General features: G+C 45.2%; 2 protein-coding genes across 2 annotated transcripts in view; one reads left to right on the forward strand and one right to left on the reverse strand.

Annotated features, from left to right (window-relative positions):
• Positions 1–11,251, reverse strand: part of DHFR (dihydrofolate reductase) — a 33,632-nt gene extending 22,381 nt beyond the window's left edge. Inside the window, exons 1-4 of the mRNA XM_015428115.1 lie at positions 11,158–11,251; positions 8,997–9,046; positions 3,163–3,268; positions 2,139–2,265 (exon numbers count right to left, since the gene is read on the reverse strand). Coding sequence (XP_015283601.1) covers positions 2,139–2,265; positions 3,163–3,268; positions 8,997–9,046; positions 11,158–11,243 — 369 coding nt within the window. The 5' untranslated portion in view covers positions 11,244–11,251. The remainder of the gene's footprint in view (positions 1–2,138; positions 2,266–3,162; positions 3,269–8,996; positions 9,047–11,157) is intronic.
• Positions 11,252–11,492: 241 nt separating this feature from the next.
• MSH3 (mutS homolog 3) overlaps positions 11,493–15,811 on the forward strand; it is a 90,378-nt gene continuing 86,059 nt past the window's right edge. The window contains exons 1-2 of the mRNA XM_015428109.1: positions 11,493–11,690; positions 15,780–15,809. Coding sequence (XP_015283595.1) covers positions 11,499–11,690; positions 15,780–15,809 — 222 coding nt within the window. The 5' untranslated portion in view covers positions 11,493–11,498. The remainder of the gene's footprint in view (positions 11,691–15,779; positions 15,810–15,811) is intronic.

The following is a 15,811-nucleotide window of genomic DNA, read 5'->3' on the forward strand; positions in this document are numbered from 1 at the left end:
GGTTTGAGCACGAACCAGGCTGGTTCATGGTTCATTTTAAACGGGTTCATTTAGTTGCATTGCTCCTGAATCCAAAAAACAAACTGCCTTTTCTCATGGAGGTTCATTTGGTTTGTTAGAGCAGTTCGTTCTACACACATCCTGGCGCCAATTCAATCAATTCCTAGGCAATGCTGGGGCTGGACTTATGGAGAGCCCTAGAAACATCCATAGCTGCTGTCTATAGTTTGATTGGCAGGTCTGGGAGCCAACCACAGAGCTCTCATTCTGCTCTATGGGAGCAGACTGTATATATCCTACACCCTGATTCAGCTCCTTTCACTTTGCAGTAGGAAGAGAGGGGAATTAATTGTCCTGTGAGAAGAAGAATTGCTTGCTGCGTGACTGATTTAAGGGGAGGCTAGAGCTGAGCTTTCCTGGGGGCACCTGATTTGGGAGGCTATAACTCAGAAATCCTGAATTCAATCTTCGCCAAACTTGGAGGGCGAGTGGAGGAGAGCCTGATGAAGACTCCCTGTGAGTCTGGCATCTCGAACTTGCAAGGGGGCTGTTCTACCACCTTCCAAACTCATGAAGTGAACAAACCACAAACTGGTTTGCGAAACGGGAAAAGTTCATGAAAGTTTGTGGTTCATGGTTCGTGTAATCAAATGAACCATGAACCACCATTTTCCCAGTTCGTGCCCATCTCTAGATTTGACTGACCCCTACGCTGGCATAACTTGGAGTTATGCCAATGCTAAGGGCAGTTTATGCTGGTGCAGGGCACTAGAGGCGCTGCACCACTAAGTCCCGCTGGCATAGGAGTACTGTAGCCACACGCCCACAGAGCAACAGGACAAATCCCGCTGCTGGTGTAGATGTGGGCATTCCGGGGGAATGGTGTCAGTTAGGTGGCTTCCAAAGCATTTTCCGTCTGGTTTTCCTTTTGAGTGGGCAGTGGAGGAGGATCTGCCAGGAGCAGAGGCCATCATGCTGGCAGTGATACCCCCCATGGTGGTGGGTGGCTGCTGTGTTGAAATTCTGTGTGGTGAGTGTCACAGTCGCTGCCACCACCTCCTGGCCCCAGCTGTGGGGGCCAGATCCTGCCACCCGCTGCCTCCAACTGCCTCCGCATTGTCCTGACCAATGTAACTCCACCCTGCAGGTGACTCGCAGAGTGGGGATGCTGCTGCGGGTCCATCCTCTGATGTTGGCGAGGAGGACCGAGGATGCAGTAACAGCCAGAGCAGCCACATACTGCCCAGAGAAGGGAGGGGATTCTAGCTTCTTGCTGGGTCCCTGGGCATTACCCATGTCTGGCACAGCCCATCTCACCCATCTTTTCATGCATGTGGGCAGCAATTGAGTGGGAGCAGCTGGAGAGTCGTCGTGAGTGGTGGGAAGCCTTTTGCAGGAGGCAGCAATGGATGGAGAGGCTGGCAGCATCTGTAACAGTGGCTGCCGGGTGATGCTGCCCTCCCCACTGACAGGTGGCCAGGGCTTGTAATGGCAGCTGGGCTCTAAGTGTGTGTGTGCAGCAGAGGAGGAGCATCGCTCCTATGGCCCACCCCTCCACCCCTTGCCAGTGATGGACGCTTGGCTTGGGCTCCCACTGGTCTTACCTGCCCTTTCTATCATGCTGCCCCCGCCTTGCAACAACACTGGAATGGAATGCTGCAGTTGGGATCACTATGGATGCTGCTGTGGCAGCACCCGGCAACACTGTTGGGGCACCTTTCCCCCCCATTTGGCTGCCACATTAACTGTCCCCTTAGGGAGGCAACTAGTGGCGCTGTAGTCAGCCGCTGCCGCACAGGTGCAACAAAGGATTGCTCTGCCCAGGACACAAAAAAGTTCCGCAACATTAACATTTGTATTCTTTGTATCATAAACTTAATTTTGTTCAGTAGATGCAACTGTAACAAGTTTAGAGTGAGAATGAAATGAAAACACTGAAAGAGAAAGGCTTTACATAATGCACTAAGCAGTATCACTACTTCATGAAATCACAAAAAACTTTTTGCTGAAGCTTGTGTAAATGCCAGCAACAAAACGATGAAAAATGCCATCTTCTGCGTTCCAAAGATTTTGATCCTTTAATAGAGTGCCTCTGCATTATATAATTTTATAGAATTAATATTGTGTTTGAACCATACCTTATATACCGAACTGCCTCCAATAATCCAAACCATGTCTATCAGTTTTGCCAACTCTGGTAATTCTAGGAGATCTAGTGCTTCATCTAGAGTTCTAGCCAAAAAGTGAGCTCCTTCAGGCGTTTCCCTATAAAACACAAACATCAATGCATATTATAAAAATGCTTAAGAAAATCATAATTGCTTCTGGACATTGCACAAGGTTACCCCCTGGAGCTGCCCCTTTTAAAACTAACAGTGCTTTTCATTTGAATATGTTGCCTGAAAGACAGCCCCTCTCTTGCTGCCCTGAAGAGTATCAGAAGTAGAGATGTACATTCACTTTTCTGTTAGAAGAAAATTGAATAAAAACCCTATCATGGTTATATGGCATCATTCTAAGCCCAGCAACCTATGGTAGGATTAATTTTATATTAGAAAAATGAAAAATAAATGTTATCCTGAAAGTCAAAGGCTTTTTAACTAACATGTTATACATTAATTTCTTCCAATGAAGTAAAAGGAATTGAAAAAGCACAGTAAAAGCTGTGGGAACTGGTAATATGATTATTACTGCAGGTAATGCTTTTCACCGCTAACAGCTTCTAAGCACAATGCCCTGTTCTAGGATAATAATAATAATAAGTAGTAGTAATAGTAGTAGTAGTAGTAGTAGTAGTAGAAGACGAAGAGGAAGAGGAGGAGATTGGATTTATACCCCACTCTTCACTCAGAGTCTCAGAGCAGCTTACAAACTCCTCTCCCCTCCCCTCCCCACAACAGACACCCTGTGAGGTAGGTGGGGCTGAGAGAGCTCTGACAGAAACTGCTCTTTTAAGAACAGCTCTGACAGAACTATGGCTTGCCCAAGGTCATCCAGCAGCTGCAAGTGGAGGAGTGGGGAATCAAACCCAGTTCTCTCAGATTAGTGTCCGTGCACTTAACCACTACATCAAGGTGGCATGGTTAAAAAATAACCAAAACTCTGCATTCTGTGCTAATTCACTTCTGTAATAAAAACATATTACCAAAACATAGTACTTACTTCAGTTGTTTGCTGAGCACTATATTAATTCTGCCTTTTAAAGGCCGACTTTTTTCAGGAATGGAGAACCAACTCTTCCTACCCATTATCACTACGTTTTGTTTTCCTGTACAACACAGAAAAGATATTTGATGTATTTATGTAGTGACATCTAGTGGTTGTATTTCCTTACTGAGTTCTTGTTTAAATAACAATGTTATAATCCTCAAACCAATGGACCAACATTACAATAAGCATTCATAAGAAGCTAAAAAATACATCATCTGTCTACTATGATAATGCAAGGAGTAGTGTGGCACAGTGCCTAAAGACTGCTCCAAGTTCCTGGTTCAAATACTAATTAGGTGGCAAGTGACACCCTCTAAGCCTCAGCACCCACCCCTGGCAATATGGAGATACTAAAAGACCTTCTTTGAAGAATTCTTAAAAGGCTCTTATATAATGTGTGTGAAGTATTGTCACTCTAAATCATTAATTATTAGGTACTGTTTAGGTTATATGGAGAATAGCATTTTGCTTGAAATCCCACCCCCATTTCCAATATACTCAAGAATAAGTCCCATTGTCAACCAAGCCTGAAGCTTACCTATTTTATTCTAGATATTAAATCTCTATTTCTCTGCTACTAGTTACCCTTGATGATAAAACGTAAGTTATTATATTCCGGTATCTTAATATTCATCAGACTAGACAGACTGAGTCCATGGGATAACATGAATCAAAATATAAAACTGTGTATTACAATTTACTAAAAATATGATTTTATATAAATACATAATTTCCTTAAAGTTATTGCAACTATGAGAGGTGGAAATCCCTGCGCTAGTTCACTTCCCTAATTAAACTCAATTAGCCAATATTCTTCCTAGGGCATTTTTTGTAGAAGAAGCCCAGCAGGAACTCATTAGCATAATAGGCCACACCCCTGACAGGGTGGCTGCGGGGAGCCCGGGCAAACTGGCCCTTGGAGGGAAGGGAAGGCAGCTTAAACTGCCTGCCATCCCTGGTGGAGGCTGTGTAGGACTGGGCACTGGAACACCCTAGACTGATTGTCCTGTGTGATTTCAATGTCCATCCTCCACTCAGGCGATAGACCTAGTGTCGCTGAGACTCTCCCAATATGTAATGACTCCCACTCACCGGGCCAGGCACACGCTCAATCTGATCTTCGCGGCAGGGGTCACAGTGGACCGGATCACTGCCTTAGCAGTGCCATGATTGGGCCATCATGCCCGGAAGGCCCATATGAATGTTTCGCCCTGACCCTGTTTGGGTGGTGAGCAGATTTCAGCTCGCCCGTGGAGCCAAATGGACCCTATATGGCTTCAAATGGCCCTGCAGGATCCGATGCCCCGATCGGCTCATTAGATGAGCTTGTGGAGGATTGGCACAGCTGACTCTCAGCAGCTATCGATGAGATCGCTCCCCAACATCCTCTGCGCCCTCACTCTAGGCTGGCTCCTTGGTTTACCCAGGAGTTGCAGCTGATGAAGCGAAGGCTAAGATGACTAGAGCAGCAGTAGTGGTGCGCCTGCGACAAAGCCACAACATCTTATAGGACGTTGCCTATGAGATGGCAGTCAAAGCCACTGAAAGTATTATGTGGCCATGATTGTGTCTGCAAGCTCATGCCCAGCCCAATTATCTAGAATAATTCGGTCTATGACTGTTCTGGCACAAGGCAGATCAAATGTTAGGGAATTGGACACTGGCTGTGAGGCCTTTGCGAGCTACTTTGCAGATAAAGTCCTGGCGCTCTGCCGTGACCTCCCCACGACAGTTGAGACAGTAAGTGAACTCTAGGCTCCATGCAAGTCTTCTAGTCAGGTTATGGATTATTTCAGTCCACTCAGCCTGGAGGAAGTTGACAAACTGCTCTTAACTGTACGCCCTACCACATGCTGCCTTGACCCGTGCCCACCATGGCTAATTAAAGCTGACCGTGATGGGTTTCGAGATGCCCTAAGGGAGATTATCAACAAGTCCCTCTCAGAGGGACAGTTCCCTAGGGCACTGAAGGAAGCTGTGGTTCGTCCCCTCCTGAAAACGGCATCTCTGGATCTGGCCAAATTGGCTAATTACCGGCTGGTCTCCAATCTGCCCTATTTGAGCAAAATAATTGAGAGGGCTATGGCAATTCAGCTACAGAGCTTTTTGGATGACACTTCCATTCTAGATCCTTTCCAGTCCGGTTTCCACCCAGGCCACGGGACAGAGACAGCACTGGTCGCCCTCACGGATGACCTCTGGAGGATTGGCAATGATATTGCTGTTGGACATGTTCGACATGGTCTACCATCAGTTACTGATCCACCGCCTTGCCAACACTGGAGTCCAGGGACCTGCCTTGCAATGGCTGGCTTCCTTCCTTCAGGGTTGGGGACAAAGGGTTGCGCTAGGGGAGCAGCTATCCCAAAGGGACCCACTGATTTGTGGAGTGCCCCAAGGGGCGTTGCTGTCCCCAATGCTATTTAACATCTACATGTGCCCCCTTGCCCAGATTGCCCAGGGCCATGGTGTGGGAAGTCACCAGTATGCAGATGACACCCAGCTCTATCAGTTGTTGGGTAGCCAGTCTGACTCTACAACAGAAAATCTGGACCGGGCATTGCAAACTGTGGCTGGTTGGCCCAACTGAAATTGAATCCGACGAAGACGGAGGTCCTGTGCCCGAGCTGGGGCGGTCTGAGGGTAGGGATCCTACTTTTGGCCTTTGATGGGGCGCCATTGGCACCAGCGCTGGAGATTAGGAGCTTGGGAGTGCTCCTGGATGCCTAACAATGGAAACCCAGGTAGCAGCCACTGCCAAATCAGCCTTTTACCACCTCCAGCTGATTAGGCAGTTGGTGAGTGATCCATGCAATGGTCACCTCAAGATTGGACTACTGTAATGCTCTCTACATGGGGCTGCCCTTGACCCAAATCCAGAAGCTACAGCTAGTGCAAAATGCTGCAACCAGGTTTCTGATGGGCCTCCCTATGAGGAGCACATCCAGCCTGTGCTGAAAGCACTGCACTGGCTGTTGATAGCATACCGAATTCGCTTCAAGGTGCTGGTACTTACCTTTAAAGCCCTTTATGGTCAGGGGCCCACATACCTGAGGGAACGCCTTTCCCTAAATGTTCCCCAGAGAGCACTGCACTCAGGGTCACAAAATTGATTGGCCTCCCAGGTCCTAAAGATGCCAGGCTGGCCACAACCAGGGCCAGGGCCTTCTCAGTGGTTCCTCCGTACTGGTGGAATGAGCTCCCAGAAGAGATCAGGGCCCTCGGGAACTTTTACAGTTCTGCAGGACATACAAGATGGAGCCTCCATTCCCGAGGACTGGAATGTTATGCACATCTTTTAAAAGGTTCTAGAGGAGATCCAGGAAATTACAGGCAGGTCAGTCTAACGTCAATACCGAGTAAGTTGGTAGAATCCATCATTAAATCTAGAATTAGTAGGCACACTGATGAACAAAACTATTGAGGAAGAACCAGCATGGATTCTGTAAGGGAAGATCTTGTCTCACTAACCTTTTCGAGTTCTTTGTGGAGATGAACAAACATGTGAACAAGGGTGACCCAACAGATGCTGTTCACCTAAACTTCCAGAAAACTTGATAAAGTTCCTCATCAAAAGCTCCTAAGTAAGCTCAGCTGTCATGGGATAAGAGGCCCTCTTGTGGATTAAAAACTGGTTAATTAACAGGAAACAGAGAGTGAGTATAAATGGGCAGTTTTTACATTGGAAGACAGTAAGCAGTGGGGGTACCACAGGGCTTAGTACTAGGTCTGCTTTTTAACTTATTCATTAATGGTTTGGAGTTAGGACTAAGCAGTGAAGTGGCTAAGTTTGCAGATGACACGAAGTTGTTCAGGGTAGTGAAAACCAAGGAGGTCTGTGAGGTGCTCTAGAAGGATCTGTTGAGGCTGGACAAGTGGGCATCAACATGGCAAATGAGGTTCAACATAGGCAAGTGCAAAGTAATGTACAGTGAAGCGAAAAAACCCAACTATAAATACATGTTGATGGGGTCCGAACTGGTGATAACTGACAAGGAGAGAGATCTTGGGAGTCATGGTAGATAACTCACGGAAAATGTAAATTCGGGCCCCGGTCACACGGCAAAGTTGCCACGGGAGAGGCACAGGAGTCCCACAGATTTTCCGGGCGCAATCTCACCCCAACATCTGGGAAGTGCAGAGTTCCCGTGGCTAACCCGTGGCTCCCTGCCGAAGGTGTGGAGTTAAAAACTAGTACCTACGAGGTACTAGTTTCCCGAAACTGTGGGCCAAGGGCGGGCGTCTGATCGTGTTCCTGGTGAACTTACGTGGCATCCGCCGCCTGCCGCTGTTCGTCTCCGCAGGTTGCACAACAGCGCCCAACGGCGCATGTGCACAAAGAGCAATTGCTAGTGCGATCAAGCGCACGGCAGGATACCCATCTGATCGGCATTTCCCCCGAACTATGGGACCACGACCGGGACGCGTGCTCGGGCAGCCGCGTGTTAGTTTCCTCCGGGGCAATTAGCCACGCCTCCCCCCCGCGATATCCGGCCCCTGTGACCGGGGTCCTCAGTGTGCAACTGCAATAAAAAAGGCAACTGCTATGTTGGGGATTATTAGGAAGGAGATTGAAAACAAATCAGCCAGTATCATAATGCCCCTCTATAAATCTATGGTGCGGCCTCATTTGGAATACTGTGTACAGTTCCGGTCACTGCACCTCAAAAAACAAACAAAACAAAACCCAGCATTGGAAAAGGTGCAGAAACAGGCAACTAAAACGATGAAGGGGATGGAACACCTTCCCTATGAAGAAAGGTAAAGAGGTTAGGGCTCCTTAGCTTGGAGAAATGATGACTGAAGGGTGATATTTTTTACAAAATTATGCATGGGATAGACAAGGTAGATAAAAAGTACTTTTCCTTCTTTCTCACACTACAAGAACTCGTGGGCACTCAATGAAATTGATGAGCAGTAGGTTTTAGAACAGATAAAAGGAAGTACTTCTTCACCCAGAGAGTAATTAACATGTGGAATTCACTGCCACAGGAAGTGGTGGCAGCTACAAGCATAGACAGCTTCAAGAGGGGATTTGATAAATATATGGAGCAAAGGTTCATTAGTGGCTATTAGCCACAAGGTATAGAGGAAACTGCGGTGGCTCAAGTGGTTAAGATGCTGATCTGCAGGCTGTGGAAGGTTGGTAGTTCAGCAGTTCAAGACCTGAGTGTGCCGCATGACGGAGTGAGCGCCTGTCTCTAGTTCCAGTTCGAAAGCAAGAAATTGCAAGTAGATAAATAGGTACCACTTCAGTGGGAAGGTAACAGCGTTCTGTGCACCTTGGTGTTTAGTCATGCTGGCCACATGACCACGGAAGTGTCTTTGGACAGCGCTGGCTCTTCGGCTTTGAAACAGAGATGAGCACCGCAACCCTGGAGTCGGATTCGACTGGCTTTCGAGCAAGGGAACCTTTACCTTTATAGAGGAAACACTATGTCTGGGGCAGTGATGCTCTGTATTCTTGGTGCCTGGGGAGCCACAGTGGGAGGACTTCTGGAATTCTGGCCCTACTGGTGGACCGCCTGATGATTTTGGCCACTATGTGACATGGAGTGTTGGAGAGGATGCGCCACTGGCCTGCTCCAGCACGGCTTCTCTTATGTTTGTATGAAATATTCTTAGAAATCATGCAACTGGAAAAATGGTTTCATCTTAATTTTAATGATCAAAGGGGAATGAACTTTTATTTTGCTAAAAGTTACACTTCACTCATATGTGGACGTAAGTTAGGACAATAGGGAAAAGGAAAGAGAACAGACAAGGGAAAAATTAGGTAATGTTACCTTTCTGTGTAGTAGTTCTGGTCATTTTCTGAAAATATGCAAACTCATTCCTGATAAAAAAAAAAGAAATACGCTTTGATGTCATCCTCACTGGTATTGACATTCCTCCATCTTTTTCTTACTACCCCCCTCAGGCCTTTGGCAGTGGCTTCTTTGTCAAACTCTACCACCGAAGCGGACTTCTTCTACTGACCAACACTTAAAAGAGTTTCCCCCCTCTTTACTATTTCCATGCGATTTGAAATCCACAGTGTGTCCAGACTGCTTATAGAAGACAGAAAATGAACAGCAGACAGAAGGGCAGAATGAGCTCCCCCAGCCTTCTCTTAAATGGACAGCATTTGTCCCTTAAATGAACAGCAATAAACAAATATCTTATTCTTTCACTTGCCTGGCCACATTTAAAAACACTGAAATTTTAAATGCATTCTTAAAAGTTCTCCAAAACAGTCCTCTAACACAGCTGACTCATATGGCAGTTTTTAAGCTGAACCTCCTCCTCCTCCATCTACAGAAACTATTCGCATTTACTTTACGCCACAGCATATTACAGAATACTAGAAATCAGGTCCTTGCCTTGATGTGATTAGAATGTAAAAAATGGAATGAGGGAAACAACAAAAAAGAAACGGGGATAAACAGGGTAAGAATATGTGCTCATTCTAACTGCATGTGCTTAGGGCTAGCTTTGATTGGGAAAGGCGTGCACTGATATATCCAGAGTTTTGTGTTTTGTTTTGTTTTGAAAGACAGGTGCCAGAACTCTCAAGAGCAAAATGAAGTTTTCAATCTGGACACTGAAAACTCATGAACTTTTAAACATTTTTAAAAGATTTTTGTCAAAGAGGTTCCAGAACTCCATTCTGGCACATTCCCCCCAGAAAAAAAAAAGCCCTGGATGTATCTGTGGAAAAGGTGGGCTTTGAGAAGGGATTGGAAGGAAGGTAGGTAGGTAGGGGGTGGGAGGTAATTCCGGATCCAAACTCTATTGGTTCTCAATCTTAGCCAAGAATGGTCTTGCGAAGACATAGGCTGGCACTTCTTCTGGGAATGGAGGATGGCCCCTAGTACAGCAGGTTTGCTGCCTGATGGAACAACAGGATGATAACTGCTCTCCACAGTCTTGCTAAAGCCCAACTGCAAGTCTTTCTTGGTCTTGGGAAGCATTAACTTGATGCCAGCCCACAAGGTGCCTTCAAACAGGTCTGGACTCACAGGATCGCTCCCTGCTGCAGGTTGACAGTTCAGCTCTCAATGGAATTTGGCACATCTTGGGAGAAGGCTGGGTGTCCTTCCTTGGTCCTGGTTAACCCCAGTGCTACTGCTGCTTCAGAGAAGACAGGGGCCCAGTTTGGGGGAGGCGGGGGGAGCTGAGCTCTGGACCATAGGCTCCTCTTCCAGGCTTCAAAAACAGCAAGCAATCTGTCTCATCAGTTACTCCCAGCACCAGGCTCAGAAAAACTGAAAGCACCCCTTTCTCTCAGGGCAAGACTCTGAAGGGGGCAAAGGGAGCTATCATCAAACAGACTCAACTAAAGCAAAAGAAGGAAGCTGCGTTTCATAGAATGCAACATTGCTCAAAGGACTGGGTGCAGCTTTGAGTTCTGCAGACTCCAGACTTGAGATCAGTTTCAGGTGGGTAGTCCTGTCAGTATGCAATAGCAGAACAAAATTCAAGTCCAGATGCATCTTAAAGACTAATGAAAACTTGAAAAACGTGTCGGTCTTTAAAATACTGCTAGCCTTGAACATTGTTCCTCTGAGAAACGACAGCTTTGGAGGGTAGACTCTACAGCAACATACCCCCACTGAGCTCCCTCCTCTTCCCCCTAAACCTCCAGCAATTTCCCAAGCTAGATTTGGCAATCCTAGTTAATTATTCATAGCGTAAAAGAGATACTTGTCTCTACAAGTGAAGGTTTACTAGTACATCTCTCCTTCGATTTGGCCTCTCAGTAGGAGAACGCTAAAAGTAAAGGTTTCCCTTGCCCGCCTTTTTTTATCTAGGCACAGCCACAACTACAGCTCCCAGCCTACACTGCTCCCGAGCGAAATGATCAGTCCACGTACGGTGGTTTAGCAATACATAACGGGAATTGTAGTCTTTCTCATAAGCAACAAAACGCGGGACTAGTTAACAGAAATCGAAATAAATCCTTACTTGAGTGGGGGCCACGGAAGCTGTCCGTTCTTCCCAATACCCATGTTCTCGGACACAGCAGCAATGGAACTGAACGTGCGAACCATAACTGCTTGTGTGAAAGCCTTAGCCGGAATTACGCCGAGAGCTTTGCACCTTGTACTTAACTAGCCCGCCAAATCGAGACACGTGAGCAAATCTGAAGACCACCCATTTCCGGCCAAAGCCAAATACTTTGGGATGGAGCCCTAACTCCATTCCTGCGTTGCGCGGCGTGCGCCTTTGTTACTGCCAAGCGCGCCGGCGGTAGGGCTGCAGGTTTCCTTGGCCGGTGCTTTGTAGTTTCCGTCTTCCCAGTCAACATGCCCCGGGGGCGAAGGCGGAAGAACCCGAATGGCGAAGCCCGAGGGCAAACAGTATTGAGTAAATTCTTCTGGCCATCTCGGCCAGCCGGCTCTGCCTCGGCTCCTCCTGCTGATGTCCTTGTGCCTGCTGAGGAGGGAAGTGAGGGTGGTGCAGCGGCTGCAATGGCGCCTTCTGAGTCTTTGCACACGGTGCGGGCCTGGCTGGGGGTTGGGGGCTATGCTGGATTGTAATGTGAGATGATGGTGGCGGGGTTCCCACGTGCAGGAGGGTGAGGTGGAAGCATGGACTGCGCTCTCGTAGGTAGAGGGTCACAGTTTGTGATGCTCCCCCGTGTTAAAAAAAACAAAAACAAATGCCTCTGCAATTAGAAAATCGACACGACAAACGGAGAAACGTGGGTAGGGCCCTGCGTTACCATTTTTGGGATCTACTAAAAGGAAGGACAGGATTGCCCATTGGAAACAATGGGAGACAGGGTGAGGTGGAAGCATGGACTGCGCTCTCGTAGGTAGAGGGTCACAGTTTGTGATGCTCCCCCGTGTTAAAAAAAACAGAAACAAATGCCTCTGCAATTAAATCGACACGAGAAACGGAGGGCCCTGCGTTACTATTTTTCTATTTTTCTATTTTCTTTTTTTCTTTTTGCATAGTATTTTTTTAATGGGAAGGAACTGGAACACATAATCTACTCTCCAAAATGATGTCGTCCTTTCTGTTATTTCAGGCCTCTGCTACCTTGTTCTCCTGCATAGTTGAACTCTGATATGCTCTTTATGAAACTGAGGCATAGTCCAGTCATGCCCTGGCCTTGTTTTAGGAAATAGATTTATTTATCCTTATTTCGTGTATAGGCTGCCTTTCTTACTGTGACTTAGATTGTGTGTGGGTTTTTTTAAATTAATAAAACAGTATATTACATGCAAACAATCCTGAAATTTGGATTACAAAATTACAAAACAGAAATGACAGTGTAATACTTAAAACAAATGATTCCGTGAAATAAGATTACAAATGGAGACAGTAGTTGACTAAAACAGTGTTTATTCTGTTGTAATATAAGAAAATAGATTACATAATAATCTAAGTAGTAAAATAATAAGTAAAGGCAACCACATCTTTACATATGGTGGTGTTTTGTTTCAGAAACTTACAAAGTAGACAGATTCAGGTGGGGTAGCAGTGTTGGTCTGAAGCAGCAGAACAAAGTTCAAGTCCAGTGACACCTTTACAGCCAACATTTCAGTCAAAATATAAGCTTTTGTGTTCATGAACACTTCTTTAGAGACATTGAAATGGAAGTTACCAGTCCATACATATAGGCAGAGGGTAAGCAGCAAGTTAGCATACAACATAATGAAGATGTTTAATGGATTCACGGACCAAACAGGAATAACAAGCGTTGTTTATATGGTTACCATTTGTTTGGTTTTAATTCCAAGAGGAAATATGGTAAAGGAAATAAATATATCAAAATTGGAGTTTGATGGGCAGATGTATCCTTCTTAATTGTGGAATGCTGATAATAGTTAACTGAGACTCTGCCTTTATGCTCCATGCGTCTCCCCTCAAGTGTGGAGGTGACCTTACAGCATCCTCTTCTTTGAGGTGGGGGTTGCCTGTGCAGTGTATCACCTCTGCCCCAAGAGAAATACATTCCAATCTACCATTCCAAATTACATTACATTCTACTGTTCATTACATTACAATTTACTATTCCAATCTACTGTTCCAAATAAGAAGCAAAATAAAATATAGCCCTTCTGGTTACAGATGTAAGGACTGAATAATGTTAGCATATGTAATGAGATAAAAAATCAATATCCCTGTTAAGTCCTGAGGGTTCCATTGTTCTGAGTGTTGTAATAACTTGTAACTCAGCAATTTTCCTTTGTAGTCTGTTCCTGAAGTTCCTTTGCAATAAAACAGCTACTTTGAGGTCTGTCCTGGAAAGCTGATGTGCTCTTCTACAGGCTTCTCAGTCTTACGATTTTTGATATTGGATTTGTGTCCATTTATCCTTTGGCGTAGGGTTTAACCTGTTTGCCCTATGTAGAGAACCAAAGGGCATTTGCTGGCGTTTAATGGCATATACAATGTTAAAAGATGAGCAAGTGAATGAGCCTGAGATGGCATAGTTGATTTGTTAGGTCCAGTGATCATGTTGTCTGGGTGTATGTGGCAGCAAAGCTGGCATCTGGGTTTATTGCAAGCTTTGGTACCAGTGTCCCTGTTCAAGTTAGATGTTGTATTATTGTGGTTGATGAGCTATTTAAGATTGGGGGTCTGTGTGCAAGAAAAGGTCTGCCCCCCCAGTGCTTGTGAAAGAGAACTGTCATTATTCAGTTGAGGTTGTAAGTCATTGATGATGTTTTGAACTCTTTTGAGTTGAAAGCTGTGACTACTAGTGTTGTTTTATTATTGTCTTTTTTGGGCCTGTCGTGTAACAGGCTTTCTGTGGATATCATTCTGGCTTTGTTAATCTGTTTCTTGACTTCATTGGGTGGATGTTTTAGTTCTAAAAAGGTTTGTTGTAGATCCCTCAGATGAGAATCTTTGTCTGTAGGAGTGGAACAGATGTAGTTGTAGTGTAGGGCTTGCTGTAGACAATAGGTTGTTTGGTATGTTTAGGATCAGTGCAATTTTTGGGCAGGAACGCACAGGAACAGAGTTCCGGTTGGCTCCTGAGTTGGCCACGCCCAGCAGGAGCTCATTAGCATAACAGGCCACACCCAACAGCAGAAACACATTAGAATTGGCTACATTCGGGGTGTGTGGCCTAACATGCAAAGGAGTTCCTGCTACAAAAAAAGCCCTAGGGTTTGACAACAAACAAGGTAAACAGAATAAGAAGCAAGAGGTGGGTGTGGCTGGATGACCACACTTCTGGTAACATGGGGGTGTGGCCTAATAAGCTAATGAGTTGTGCTATCAGGGGTGTGGCCTAATATGCTAATGGATTTCTGCTGTTGGGTGTGGCCTATTATGCTAATGAGTTCCTGCTGGGCTTTTTCTACAAAAAAAAGCCCTGTTTAGGATGGTAGCTGGCAGCATGTAGATATGTTTGTTGATCAATAGGTTTCTGGTATAAGGTGATATCTATGCGTCCGTCATGTATTTGTACAGTGGTGTCCAGAAATTGTGTTTCTTGCATGGATTGGCTCATTGTCAGGTTGATGGTGGGGTGGAAGTTGTTGAATGCCTGGTGGAATTTGTCCAGGTCTTCTTTACCATATGCCCAGACAATGGAGACAAACTGAGTGTAACTATAGGGTCTCAAATAATTACTCTCAGCATTCCACAATTAAGAAAGGTACATCTGCCCATCAGTCTTCAATTTTGATATATTTATTTCCTTCAGTATGTTTCCTCTCTATTTTAATGTATCTGAAGAAGAGTATCGCCTCTGTCCACATGAAAGCTTATACTTTGAATAAAACTTTGTTGGTCTAAAAGGTGCCACTGGACTTGAACGTTGTTCTTTTACAAAGTAGGTTGTGTTTAAGAAACTTTTTAAAAGCAGATTGTGTCAGTTGAGAGTCATGCATACATGACTGGAACAAGCAGTATACTTGGAAATTCTTGACATATTTGCACAGGAAGAAATGCTCCCAAATACATAACTCCTCTCAAATCAATGGTGTGTGAGAGGATTCTGCCAATCTCTGTTTTGGTCCTCCTACTATAAGTAAATGCAGTCTGCTTCTCCAAATAATTCTAGAGTGGTAGCTGTGTTTATGTATTTAGGTGCCCTCCCTCATGTTGCAACTGACTTATAGCGACCTCAGCAAGGGGCTTTCAAGGCAAGTGAGAAGCAGAGTTGGTTTTTCATTGCTTCCCTCTGCACAGTCTTCATTGGTGGCCCTCTATCAAAATACTGACCCTGCTTACCTTCTAAGATCTGACAAGATCACACTATACCATACTATTCCACATCACCTAGCCATGTTAGTGTGCTATAACAATAACAGGATTTTTATCTCACCATGTGTGCCTAGATTAACAAACCTGTGACTGCTCACTGTTACAGATATTCACTAGTTTAGCATAACAAGTGAGTGGTCTCTGTTTTAAATGAAAGTTAAAATTATCTTGGTATTGTTGGGAACCTGTGGCATTTCCTTTAGTCACCTTATTTTAGTTGTTTTGTTAAAGTAAGGAATTTTTCCATATTGAATGTTGAGCTGTTGCATATAGCTTATTGGACATTTGTCCTGTTTTCTTTGTGTATATAATTGCACCGTACAGACAAACTGAACCTTTACTTTACTGTTTTGTAGGATACTGAACCTGCTGGGAAAAGGAGAAGAGC

This window comes from Gekko japonicus, unplaced genomic scaffold (genome assembly GCF_001447785.1).
Source record: "Gekko japonicus isolate JY-2015 unplaced genomic scaffold, Gekko_japonicus_V1.1 scaffold1275, whole genome shotgun sequence".
NCBI lineage: Eukaryota > Metazoa > Chordata > Lepidosauria > Squamata > Gekkonidae > Gekko > Gekko japonicus.